Source organism: Phasianus colchicus, chromosome 14, assembly GCF_987193195.1.
Source record: "Phasianus colchicus chromosome 14, bPhaCol1.hap1.1, whole genome shotgun sequence".
Lineage (NCBI taxonomy): Eukaryota > Metazoa > Chordata > Aves > Galliformes > Phasianidae > Phasianus > Phasianus colchicus.
Window position 1 is genome coordinate 16,293,207 of NC_143449.1, and position 13,855 is coordinate 16,307,061.

At 52.5% G+C, this 13,855-nt stretch overlaps 1 protein-coding gene across 1 annotated transcript; it reads right to left on the reverse strand.

The window, feature by feature from the left end:
- Positions 1–778: 778 nt before the first annotated feature.
- Positions 779–9,643, reverse strand: LOC116229455 (uncharacterized). The gene is made up of 5 exons (XM_090150580.1): positions 9,417–9,643; positions 3,330–4,057; positions 3,135–3,241; positions 2,273–2,333; positions 779–2,120 (listed from the first exon to the last, which is right to left on the reverse strand). Exons 1-5 carry the CDS (start codon positions 9,641–9,643, stop codon positions 2,032–2,034), a joined length of 1,212 nt encoding a protein of 403 aa, XP_090006706.1. The 3' UTR covers positions 779–2,031.
- Between the last annotated feature and the right edge of the window lie 4,212 nt (positions 9,644–13,855).

A 13,855-nucleotide genomic window follows, 5' to 3' on the forward strand; every position in this document is an offset into this window, starting at 1 on the left:
CAAAGGGAGAAGTTGTGCATTGTTACAAAATAGAAAACTGTGCTTTGCGACGAATATTTGGGGATTTATGAGTGACATAAAATGTTGTTGTAGATCCCAATAATTGAATTATTGGTAATATTTGGCAAAATGGGGAACCTTTCTGGGAGGAATATACCCGTTTGGAGTGGAAGGAGAGCAGCTGTAATACAATAAACACCATCTGATGAGAAAGGCCAGTCTCAAGTCAGAGTTTAATAAAATCATTTGGGAAAGGATAACCCACCATCTTACCAACACAGCAGAAGGATGTGCAGTGTGCCTGAAGATGTGTGCATCCAATGGGACTAAGCCTATCTAGTAAGAACCTGAAGGAGAAAATGCACAGCCAAAACTGCGGTCAAAACTCCATCTTGAAACAATGGATTTTGACATGAAAAAAAGACTCAAAAGCTATCACTGAGATAGCTAATATGGAAAGCATTTTCAACATAGCATTTCTATATTGTATGGGGCCCTACCCTGCGCACACAACGCGGGTCATTCACTCATGCAAGTAGCTGCATTGTCAGGGAGACGACTTCTATCCGGATTTCAGGGTCAGCTGGAGCACTTATCTCCAGATTTCAGGACTTTACCCACCTGGAAGAAATACCCAAAGAACTCAGTGCTGTGAAAGGAGGAGTTTCTTTTTAACTTGTTCAGTGCCTCAATGTCAGTGAAAGTGGAAAGAAGTCGCAGAATCAAAGCCTATAGCAATTGCATGGAATTGCTGCCCAGAAGTTGAATTTCAGCCTGCTGAAAGCTGAATGCAGAATCCAGCACTTTTACATATCCACTGAGCTACAAAAGTAAATAGGAGACAGAGCAGATTTTGCTCTCTAACTTTGCATTTTGTTTTAACAAACGTGCCTATATTAGATTGTCAAAGAGCTCTTAAAAAGACATGAGGTGATCCCTCATATACAGCAAACATTACGTTATTCGTTATAGCAATCAATACTGTAAAAGAAAGAAAAATAGACTCAAACTCCATGCCATTGCTGTTTGTTTCTGATTGCAAATAATTTCCCATTTTATGTGTAGATTGGTCTCATTTAGGACAGGATTTGTTGATTTTGTACGTATATTTCACACACAAAATGCAGAGAAACAAAGGTTATCCATCTCTTGTTTTTCTATATCAAAGTTTCTCCAATGAAGTCAAACAAAAATTGAACTAAAGAGGTGAATATCAGTTTCAGATCTGTTTTAGTATGAAAATGACAGAAAGGTGAAATCCTTTGTAATAAAAATGCTCTCCACTTTTATTCTCGGTTTGTTCTCAGTTGCTGTTTAACAGAGAAGTGCAAATACAGAGGAGTGATTCAGAAAACAAAACCGAGTTAATTTTTTCAGTGATACTGAGGAAAAAATTGCATCATTATCTGAAAGTATTTCTATTTATTCTGTCCTCACAAGAGGAAAATAATTTTCATTCCGTCTATTTTTCATCGGAATGCAGTACAACAGAGACAAGGCAGCAGGGCAGGAGATGTGGCTGCAGGTATGTGGGCATCCTAAAGTGGGCAGAGGGCGAAATGAAGGCAAACCCCTCAGTAAGTCCAATTCTGCATGGATGTACAGAGCTGTGCTGGGGGAACTGCAGGGAAAGTTCTGCTCCAGGTGGGGCTGGGAAAGTGAATTTGTGCTGAGTGATTAAAGTGCTTCTCTTGGATGTACTCCTCTGCATCTCCTGTTTCTCTTGAAGACGACCCTGAGATGTGCAATGGTTCACTTTCAGAAAGTTAAAGCACTCCACCTGAAGCAAACTCCAGATGTGGCTGCAGCATCATTTCAGCTACTGACTTCATTCTGTCACTTTGCAACTCCAGCAGAACTCCTCCTTAAGGCTTTCAGATATCCGAGGGTTTTCAGAAAGCAGCTACATGTTGTTAATCTGTCAGACATCTCCCCATCCATCCACTCAGTTCCAGCAGTTTGTTTGGAGAACCAATTTTCTGTTTCACAGTGATGCATCCCTTGTATCCATCTCTGGCTTGCTTCTGGCTGTCATTTCTTTCCCTTGCTGCCTGCAGAGAGCTCCACACAACTCACCGAGCTTTCCTCTGCATGAAAAAGGTCGGACAATAGTTCTGACTCTGGAAAGAAAGAGAAGTGGAGGAGATTCTCGGCCATGGCTGCTGGGGTGGGTGGGTGGGTGTGTGTGTGTGTGTGTGAATGAATCAGTAACCAAATGAGATGCAACAGATTTATCTGCAGTGCCGAGAAGTGCAGCGAAGGAAACAAATACCTTCTTGGTGTGTGTGCACGCACACGATCCAGTTGTAGAAAGAGTCCAAATTTCTGCAGGTCTGCAGAAGGAAAAGAGTGAGCTGTGTCATTTCACAATACATTCAGAGGGCGTTGGGAAAATCTCTGCCCCCATATGGGAAATTCACCTTAACCTGGAACAACCCCCACCCCAACAAGAGGGTGCTTTACAAGCACCACCTTATGAGCTATAAATCACGTGCATTCGAAAAGACCATCAGCAAAGTGCCACATTTCTGCTCAGCTCACATGGCAGACGGATGCTGCAGCCAGACAAAGCCCTTTAAAAGACTAAGAATAATACATAATGAAAATTATCAAAGTGAAAGATTCTTTCCCGCTGCAAGGAAGCTACTTAGTGCTGTGACATGCTTAGTGTTTCGTTCTCTAAGTTTTTTTTTACAGTTAGACATTAAACATCCTTTATTGGGGAGCTCTTTCCACGCTGTTGTGCACACGTGAGTTTCTGGGACATTTTAGTTTTCATTACTCCATTAAAGCACCATTCTGTTTCTGCAGAGGCACTGACAATGCACTCACGCACTCCATGCTAAATTATCAACGCTGATTTTTGAGTGCTTCACTCTGTTTCTCCACTCTCAGCTCAGGACTTCATAAAAGTACTTTGGCAAAGAGGAGAAAATCTGAATGCTGATCACCCCTGAGCACTGCCTTACAGCACACATCCCTGCAGCTCCAACCCAGCAGTCGGTCAGACCGACATCAGAGATACCACGACACCAAAGTTTGCAAAGAGCGATCCAAACGTTTCCACTGCTTCTGGAAGAAATCACGTCGGGATCATGGAACCCTCGTGCCCGCCGGGAGCCCTTCCATCTCACCAGGAGCACTTTGACACGGTCGCTTTGTTTTAGGCCTCGCACACACGCGCATGGGGAGAGGCCGGGCGGCGCAGCCCAACTCTGCCCGAAAACATGGCAGGGCTTGGCTGTGGAATGTAAAGGAAAAAAAAAAAAAAAAAGAAATTAAGCAGTAGTAAATACCGTTGGGACAAAAGCCCCTTTCTCGTGGCGTACCGAACGCGGTACTGATAGATGACTCCCGGTTTCCATGGGGACCTTTTTGTTCCAACTTCAGGGCGATGCCAGGAACCTCCGGATCGCCGCACCGAACCCGAGGGCCGGGGGGATGCGGGGCGAAGCCCTTCGCTATCGATGGAGCCACGCTCCTATTTCCTAAATGACGGCTACCCCTAATCCGGGAGGCACGGCAGGGCACAATTAGCACATTTTTAGCATTCCTTCGAAGGCCGCCCGCCAAGGCGCACCGACCCCTCACCCCGGGGAGCGGGCTGCAATCGGGGCCGGGGTCCCGGGCCACAAAGCGGGGCCGGCCCGCAGCCCCACCTAACCGCACGCAGACCCCCAACCCCACGCAGGCCCTCGCGGCGAGCCGTGGGTCGGGCTGCACGCAGGCCAAGCCGGGCCGGGGCCTCTTCCTCGTGGGGTTTTCACCGCCGCGGTGGGGCCGCGCTCTCCGTCGGCAGCGCCTGAGCCACGCGTGGCCGCGGCGCGGGGTTGGGACGGGAGCGGCCCCACGTGCGCGGGGATCCCGGGCGTGCGGCCCCACAGCGCGGAGCCACGCGCGGAGCCCGAGGCCGCGGGTTCGGCTCAGCCCGGCCGGGTCGCGCAGCCCCGCGTGGAGCCGGGCCGGCAGCACCGCGCAGCCCCGCAGCCCCGCAGCCCGGCCGGCTCGGCCCGCACCGGGAGGAAGAGGAGGCCGGGCCGGGGAGCGGCGGCTGCAGCTGCAGGACACAATTAATTATGCTAATGGCGCGGGGAGCGGATGTACTTTTTTCCCCCTTTATTCCTCTCCCTTTTTTTGGCTGGTCGGTGCGGAGGGAGCCGCCCTGGGCTGGGATCACATGATATTGTCTTCGCGCCACTTTCGTAAAACCCTTTTTATTCCAGGGCTCCGCTCGCGCTCCGAGGTACCGTGTTTATCTTTCCATTCTCTCCCCTTTTTCCGCTCCTTTTTCCTCTCCCTCCCCAAACCCCACCGCGGGTCCGGCGGTGCACCTCGCGTCCTCACGCGTTGTTTTTTATCGTTTTATTATTTTTTTTTGTGCGTTTTTTTTTTCTTTTTCTTTTTTTTTTTTCCGCCTTCCTTTCTTTTCTTTTGCTTTTCTCTTCCCCTCCCTCCCCTTTCCCATGCCGGGGTTACACCGCGATCGCTGCTCTCGGGCCGGGGGTGCAGCGCGGGACCCCGCAGCGCTGAGCACAGCGCGGGTTGGGGGTGGGGCGGTGCGGGAGGCTCGGGGTGACCACCCCCCCAACACCACCACCTGTAGGAGTGTGCGGGGCTCGGCCGCCCGCACGGCCGCACAGCTCGGCGGTGCCGTTCGGTATCGCTGCGCGCCCCCCGCGCTTCCACGGCTCCAACAATGGATGGGGCCACGGGGCGAGAGCGGAACTTTGGGGAGGGGGGGGAATCCCCGGTGCGGGATGTTGGGATGAAGGGACTCTACGCGGACGCCCCAACCCATCGCGCAACCCCACGGCGCGCTGCTCCGCGTCCGGCGGTTGCGGGGAGTTGGGGGTGAAGGGGGTTCGCGCGCCGCCCCCGCGTGGCCGGTGCGTGGGGGAGGGGGCGCGCGCGGCGAGCACATGGCGGCGGCGAGGGGTGGAGGGGGGTGCGGAGAGGTGGGGCGCATGCGCGGCGCGCGGGGAACGCTGGGAAGTGTAGTGTCCGACCCGGAGGGGGGCGGGGCGGAAAGGGGAGCGCGCCACGAGAGAGAGCGCGCGCAGGGGGCGGGCGGGAGCCGGACCACGCGCTCAGTGCCGCCGCCGTCGGGGCGCCGCGCTCCGTTCCTCCGCGCTCAGGCAAGGGAGGGGGCGGTGGGAGCGGGAGTGGGGGGGGAACGGGAAGGGAGGGGAGGGCTGAGGAGGGGGTGGGAGCGGCGGCGGCGGCGGGGCGGGAGGCGGCCGAGGTGCCCCCGTCGGGCCGGGACAAAGGGGCCGCCCGCGGCCGTGCGGAGCCGCCCTCGTCGTTAAGTCGGCGGCGGGAGCCCGAGCCGCTCCTCGGGGCGGGGGGGGAGCGCGGCGGAGAGGTCGGTGCCGCGGCGGCGGCCGGAGAGGCGGTGGGGGGGGGCGGTTGGGCGGCTTGGCGCGTTTTTGGGGCTTTGAATGGAGGACTGCATTTCCCACAGTGCTTTGTTCCTTCGCTCTTTAATCGCGGCGCGCGCGGCCCCCGGACGGGGCGGGCGGCACGTGGCGGGGAGAGCGGGGGGGGGGGGAACCACGGCGTGGGTTGGGGTGTTGGGGGGTGTTGGTGATGGTGGGGGAGCAGCCTGCACGTGGCTGCCCGCCGCTCCGTGAGTTGTGCGGGGGTTCCTGCCGCGTCCTGCTGCGGTTTGGTGACAGAGTGGTTCTGGAGGGAAATTTAAAATCCCTTCCTCCCCCCCCCTCCTTTCCCTCCAGCACGTGGTGCTACGAGGGGGAGACCGGCGCTTTGTGCGGCATCATCTGGAGAGCAGAGCCCGGGGTCGAGTGTCAGCCCCCCCTCCCATCCCCCTCCCTTCAGAGCTGGGGCTGTGGGGAGAGGTCAGGGCCCGGCCCATGTGCTGGGTCCCTGCCTATGGCGGTGCCTTTTAACTGCGATTAAGGCAGTGGAAGAGGTTATTTCCACCTTAAGTGGCAACTGGCTGTAAACTCTTCCTTCTCTTCCTCACCGGGTGTGCTGCTAAACTGCAGCATAAAGTCTCTGAACCGCTTTCTGTATTTGGGCTTCAATGGGAGAACCTCTGCTGCATGCACCATTCATTCATCCTCATCTTCTCTCTTGCAGGTACTGCCACACCACAAAGAGAACGACTTCACTGTGGGAGCATCCCTCTGCTGATGGGCCTTGAGTTGTGCAAAAGTGCTTACAGTGCAGGTAGAGCTCAGCACCTACTGCAGTATAAGCACTTCTGGCATGACCACGGCGATGCAGCGCTGGAGCACGACGGGAGCATTGTGGTTCTGCCCTACTCGTGCTCCTTGTGTTAAGGTGCATCTAGTGCAGTTAGTGACGTAGCGTAGAATCTACTGCCCTAAATGCTCCTTCTGGCACAAGCTGCTGCTTGCACACCCAGTGCCATGCAGCCACCCCTCTGCTCAATGATTACCAGCTCACAGCATTTCATTTTGTTTCATTGAAGGCTATTGCTCAGGAAGCAGCTGTGTCCTAGCAGTATCAAAGTGCTCATAGTGCAGGTAGCTTGGAATTGGACCTACTGTAATGTGGGCACTTACAGTACTGTTAGATAAAGTGCGTCCTGGCTCGGGGCAGCTTCAGGAGAAGATGCCTTCTGGAGAGGTGCTGCTCACAGTCAGTTTTGCAGGTTTGCATCCCAGCTTGCTAAAATTGCTGTGCAAATCCATGCAAAACTGACTGTGGTGGTGGTGAATCAGTGGTGAATAGTGGGGTTTGAAGCTTTCTTCCCCTCTTGCTGTGAAGATCTGAAGATGCCTTGCACTGGTTCCTCCCTGGGTGGGGATTTGTTGCATTACTTGTAGCTGTGTGTAGAGTATTGCACTTGTCCCGGCCTGTGGAGGAAAGGAGGACTGATCTTCAGGCTGCACTGCTTGATGTTTGTCAGCACGGTAAGCTTTGTTTTGCTGTTGTCGGGTGGATCACGATGCAATTTTGATTAGTTTAGTAGGAGAAAAATTGCACGGTATCCATCTGTAAACCGCAAGACCTTCATCCGCTGACACAGCTTTGTCAGTGGGCAGCTCTCGTGGTGCAATGGTCGACCCAGAGGGATGGGAAGGAAGAAAGCTCCAGATCCCGGGGCTTGTCTGCCTGGGTCCTGAGGTTTATCTGCTATTTAAAAAGGGGAAACCACCTGGGACAGCTGCAGACATCAAGGAAAAGGCCATCGGGGAGAGCTTCTGTAATAACATGGAAATGACTGTGGTGGACTTAATAAAGAGATTGTAAAATAAACCTCGTGTTTCATCATGTATTTGAGTGCAGTGTGGCTGCAGCAGGGAAGCATCAAAGGTACAGGAGACCCTTTTGTGTTGACTCATGGGTTACAGCAGCCTCCCCCCCTCCTTCTTGGTTTTGAAGAAGGTAAATATGATGCAGAGCTCTTGCTGCTGCATTGCTGGGGATGTTTATTTTCCTCAGGGCAGCAGCAGAACGTCTTCAAGTTAATCCTGCTCATCTTGGAGCAGTGGGTGCTCTTCTTTATGAGCATGGAGGGACCTGAGCCTGAGTTGTGGGCAATTGCAGTGCATTTGGAGGTGGGCAGCTGTGCTGCTGGAACCTGCTGTGTTGTGGCGTGGAAAATGAGTTTGGGATTTCACCTGCTTAATAGTTCCAATAGAAACTAATGAGTGTCTCTGGGAGAGAGTTGCTTGATGTTCACAAGCAGGATTTTTTGTGCTTTGCCACTTTAAAGCTACGTTCACACCTGTGTTATGTGGCAGAGCTGCCCCAGTGGGCAATACCAGCTGGTTGGAAGCTCCTCCCTTCCCAGAGCAAAACACCTGGGATTGCGAAGGGCCGTGTTGGTGGCCTGGAGGTGGGCAGGGCAGCAGGGGGGGCTGTGCGCTATAGGGGGTGGCTGAGGGATGGAGCAGCACCAGCTGGACAGGGAGGGCTGGGAGCATCTGAGTCTCGTAGCTTGGATGTGAGTGCTGAGCAGCCGGTGCTGCAGTGGGGAGGCGTGGAGAGGGGCAGCCCTGCTCTGTATCAGTGCCATCAGAGCGAGGGTTTCTTTACAGTCTGTTTCTGGGTGACATCGTACCCCAGAACCTGTGGCTGCGTTGTAATCTTCCTGGTGTTTCTGGGAGCTGGACTTGAAATCTCCAACAAAGAGAAGGGAAAAGTGTTCGCTGAGCACAGGGCATTGCCCAGGTGTGAGCAGGACAGCGGTGGTTCAGTGGTGTGGGTGAGTGAGCTGGGTAAGGGTGATGGTTGCTATTGGAGCCCACAGTTGGCTCTATTAACAGCACAGGTGTTTGCTTTTTTGATGAGCATCTCCTTAATCGGTTCTGGACGGTGCAGTGGTTGCACTTCGTACGTTGGAGCTCACTGCTTAGATTTCTGTAATCTCAGAGGCAGCTGAATGCTTCCACAGCTGCAAATCAGTGCTGGCAATGGGAGGGAGTGGGATGCTCTGCTCTTCTCTGCTCCACTGGGAGCTGCTTCTGCAAAGCTCCTCTTTGTGGCAGGCTGTTTCAGAGTGTTTGGGTGCAAGCAGGTGGAGCTTGGCAGGGAGGGATCTTGTAGGACATCCCCATGTCTCATGATGCAGGGCTGGGTGCTTGGGAATCTCTTTGCAGCAGAGGAAGAAAGTGGAGAAACCTCTGTGGAGCACCAAGTGCTGCTGCTGTCAGAGTGCCAGCATAGTGTTGGCATGCTGCTTTTTAACCAGGTTTAATTATTTTCCCACAGGAGGTGTTGCAGTCGCACTGGGGCTATATCTGGGAGTGGGATGTTGGGAGGAGCTGGCACCAGTGGTAGTTGTGGGGTTTACAGGCAGGAGGTGCCCACACAGGGGTGAGGCTTCTTGTGGGCACAGGCAGCTCTGCCCTAGGAGCTCCAGAGGGCAGCTAGCAGCAGTGTGCCAGCACTCTTTATATGAGTTAGGAATGGTTCATGTCGTTCTACCTCCTTCCAGCTGCACAGTGATTTCTGTTGTTTAATGTGAGTGGTTGTTCCCACTCTTATCAGTGTGTGTCCAGCAGAGCATCCCACATCTTTTCTCTTAAAGGAAATGTGTTAACATCATAATATCTCCCAACTACCATTTGCTTTTAAAGTATCTTCTGCTTTTGGGGTCTGAGGGTGTTTGTATGGCACACGCACATCCGTGGCTACACTCGGGTGAGCTCTCCTAACCCTGCTCCCAAGTTACTTTGTTCAAAGCAATCCCAGCAGCTCTGCAGTCAGTGTTCTGATGGCACAGATGGATCAGAAGGTGACGACTACAGGGCTCTTGGAGGCATTGACGGTAAAGTTCACACTTTGTTTGCCAAAGGGTTTTGTGACATGTGGGAATCAGCAGCACCGAACCAAAGCAAACCCCTACAAGCGGTCGGAGTGCAGTAGTGCGTGCCCCCGCGCTCAGATTGGATGTGACACTGATGGAGGTCAGTCCTGCAGACCTGCGTGGGGAGCTGCCTGCAGGACTGGCAAAATGGATCTTCTTCCCTCTTTCCAGGCCGTGGCGGTGCCGCAGTGCGGAGCGGGGCGGCCCAGCGGTGCGCACCCGGTGCGGTGCGGTGCGGTGCGGCGCGGCTCTGCCCACGGCCCCGTCGGAGCGCTGCGAGAAACCTCGTGCGGAGCGCGCCGGGCTGAGCCGTGCCGCTGTAAAAAAAGACGTGAGCGCCATCTAGGCTAACGCTGTTACATTCCCCCGTCCTGTTGCGTTCATTTTCTAGCGCTCATCCGAGTCTCGATGCGTACCTCGTAGTCGCAAAGTGCCACGGAACCCGACTTGCACACGGGTTTCTCTCTTCAGCTTGCGGCTGTGGGATCCTATCAAGACCGTGTATGCTGTGCTCGCATTCCACCCAAAGCCTGGGGTTCCGGTGCTAGGGATGTGCAGCTGTCGGTGTTATACATAAGTACGTTATTTTGAAGAGTACTGGAGTTTTGAGGGTGGGAGGTGCTCTGGAGCGCCCTGTTTGTGTGTCGGGATTAGGCTGGAGCGTCCCGCTGGTGCTGCACCGTGGCACTGCTGTGCTCCTCCTTCAGCGCTGTCCTGCTGCGCTGCTGCTGCCTTTCTGCACCCTGCTCCGGAAGATTCGTTCACATCACTGATGGTAGAAAGGTTTGTCTGGGTGGGGAAATGCTGCTGTGGGAGGCGCCTTGGATCTGTCACTTCTGGGTCGTGACTTTGGGTAAAGCTTTCATCATCCATCACCGTAAGCAAATGCTGCTCCAGGAGGCTGCCCAGAAGTCTGGCTGCAATGGGAGCACGGTTGCTTTTCCAAGCCAAGCCAGTTCTCTTTTGGAGAGTGTCATTAGAGATGTTCTGCCTTTCAGCTGACCACAAACAGGGCTTTTCCCTATTTTGGATGTTGGTCGAGGGCTTACCTTCGCTTTGCACTGCCTTCCCCGGCTGGTGCTGTGGGGATGGGGCAGGGGGACATGGCTCTGCTGTGGGGACAGTGCTGTGCTGGGCATCCATGGGCTTTGCTCTGTGGTGTTGGAGAGAAGGGAGCTATGAAGGTGGAAGGGCAAGTTTGGTGCTGGAGATGCAGGAGCTATGGGGCACTTTGTCCAAAGGCAGCTGGCTGCTCGGTGCTCCTGGTCCCCCCTGCCCAGCACACCCATGGCACAGTTTGCTCCAAAATTTCCAATCTCCTCATTTTCCATTCGCCACATGAGGGCAGGCTGTTTCTAAATAAAATACAGCAGAAATCTCCTCCTGTTCTCACTGCTGTTGGTCCCCAGCACAGCCTCACTCCTGCTCAGGGCAGCGGGGCACCGGTCAGGCTGCGGTGAATGGGGACAGAGGTGCCCATGTGTGCAGCATCAGCCCCAGCACTGCAGTCAAGAAAAGAGGATAAAGCCCAAATCCTATGGTGGAGGGATGTGATTGCTGGTGGGGAAGAATTTATCAGGTGTAACTAACTTCAAAACATTCGTAATGTTATAATGATGAGGTAAAACATCCCTATCAGTCATCTTGGAACGGTGCAGCCAGGAGGTGTGATGGGATGGTCTCTGTGTGGGATGCATCCTGCTTGCCAGGGCACTAAGATGTCTTTGTCATATTGCTGGAGCTGTCCCTTTGCAAACAGCTCGTTGCTACCTCCAGCACAGGGAGAAGCCACAGAGCTGCACAATTCCTGGTTTATGGGACAGCAGTATCACCCTCTCTGTTTCCTGGTACCAGCACATTATGCTGATTTCCTGCAGTTCTTTGCTGCTGCTCCAGGAGTCTGACCCAATGCCAGCCCCAAATCCAAGGAAAATCTGAGCAAATCTCCTCGCAGAGCTGTGTGAGGTTGGTGCAGGCACGGCAAAGCTTTCGAGGGGAAATGTGGCCTTGGGGCAAGGCACAAAGACTGAATGCTAACAGGAAAATCCCTCCCTGGCTGCTGTGGGGCCAGGATGTGGGCTGTGGCTTTAGCACGTTACACCCAATGACTGCTGTGATCAGTGCTTTTCTGGAGCTGAAGCTGTGAACACACAAACCCCCCCAGTAAGGTGTAGATTTCCCAAGGAGATGGTCATCTAAATCTGCAGATGCATGGCCACGGAGAAGGGAAAAATAGGACAATTTGTGTCTTTATGGCTGCCAGACAGGCTGGTATTGCTGATGTGCCCCCCTTTGACAACTGGTCCTGCACAGCCACAACAGATGTTGACATTTTGCTATTGTCCCGGAATTAAATGTCAGGTTATTCCCATTCAAATCTAGAAGTGAACGTCAGGGATTCCATCTGCAGCAGTGCATACAGCTGCCTGCAAAGCCAGCATTCCCAAGCAGGTTTTTTTGATAGTAGGTTTATGTGTGCTAGTGAGCGGTCTGGGTTAATTCATTCCCCCTCCAGACATTATAACCTGTGCAAGTAGGGCAGCTGGAGGGGGAGGCTTGCTGGAGAGTCTGAGAATGAACAACATCAAGTAATAAAGAATAATTTGAGGTGGTTATATTATTATTTTATTTTTTTCCCTCTCACACTGTGAGCTTATGTTACACAGTGAAAAGCGATTGGTTTTCTCAAAAGATTGCTGATTTTCTTTCCAAATCGCTAAATTTGGGTTTTATGGGATTGCTCTTTCATTTGTGCAAAATCCTGTGCTCAGGCAGTTAGGCCAATCTCATCACACAAGACTATTAAATGAACTAATTGAATGTGTGTTACTCGTGCATTTCTATCAGGAGTGTCTAATAAGTGTAGAAATCCATTTGGGGATGAAAGCTGCATCATCTTCTTGGGATGTTGGGGATTTGGGGTATTTCAGCCTAAGCAGAGGGACTGGGAATTGGCTGTATCCCATTGCCAAAGCCTTTTTGTGAGGGATGAACCAGAGCATCTCCAGAAATGTGGGAAGTCAGCAAGTGATGCAGCATCTCTGCAGTGTTAAATGGCCATGAATCCCCTGCAAGATGCAAGGACATCTCTTGCATGTTCCATTTGGGCTGTCAGCTGTGTGGGTGTGAGGGTGACCCCAGCACTGCAATTGCCATTGCTCTTCAGTGTACTCGACAGATGGATCTCCCTACAAAGCAGAGACAAACCATGACCCTCATTTTGCTGATGGAGGTGTGTGGGAGCACGGGGAGGAAGGAGATCCACCGAACTCAGCAGGATGTGCACTGCTGCCTTTGGAGAAAGTGCTATGAGAGAAGGGGGGCACAGGGAGGGAAATCCGCTTGGCTTTGACTTTGTATTACTTAAATTATTCACTTTCCCCTGAAACAGCTCATTGAATAATACATTCATTTCTAAATGCTTGCACTTAGTCTGAGGTTAAATTGAAGCCCTGAAGTGCCATGTATGCTGGGTTTTCTCCAGAGATGCACGCTGGGCCACTCCAGGTCCCATTGAGGCTGGTTTAACATCTCCAAAGCACCAGCACCAACCACCCAGGGCTCACTTTTTGGTTTCTCCAAGCCCCCTAGAGCTGTTTGTCAACAGCTTCACTCCTTCTTCATTAAAGTGGCGTTCTGACTCATTGCTTTAATCCCTGAGTTTACAGGAAAGTTTGATGTGCCCTATGCCAGAGCTGCGCAACAGAGGAGCGATGATGATCTCTTTATTTCCCATTGAAACACGCGCACAAGGGGAGATTTTGGCACTTGAGAACTTCTCTTAGAGACACCCATGGCCCAGGTGTGAGCCTGAGCCTTCTGGGAAGGGCTGGGGGTGTTGGGGGTTGGGAGAAGCTCAGCAGAAGCTTTGGCAGAGCCTCATTACCACGCAGCTGGGGACAGCCTCTGCATGAGCCTGGCAGAGCTGCGCCTCTAATATATCTCTTCACAGACTTTTTGCATGTAATATAGAGCATTAAAATAATTTAATAAAACATAAATCAGGTTTTACTGCGGTGCCTCAGCATAGGGAAAAAAAAAAAAAAGAAAAAAAGCATTCCTGGAAAGGCACCTGCGTACATCGTTGGCCTCCTTTGGAGTGGGAGCAATTTATAGATCCAATATCACTTCTGTTGCTTCTGCTGTAAATCCCACCTGGAAGCATGTATGCCCTCCACATTGTGCAATGGGACTTGTTGTGTGGTGTCATGCAGTGGTATAACAGGACTGCTTGCTGCTCTGCCTATTGCCTCAGCCAATGAATCCATGCTAAGGAAGCACAGCCTGACAGCTTTGGGCTGGGAATTATCAGCAGTGCTTTATTTCCACAGGGGAACATTCTGGGCTGAGCCCTTCCATGCCATTCCCAATGGCCCAATTTCCAGTTGACCAATTGTTGGAAGTTGATAAGTGAAGATACTTGGCCCCCTGCACAGCCTGTGTCTTATCCACACAAAGAGGTGTTTTGGAGAAAGTCTGGCTCTGGACAGGATTTTGTCCCATGAAATACTCTGTGATTTCACAATGTTTCTGTCCAACAGCGCGAGAAAATTT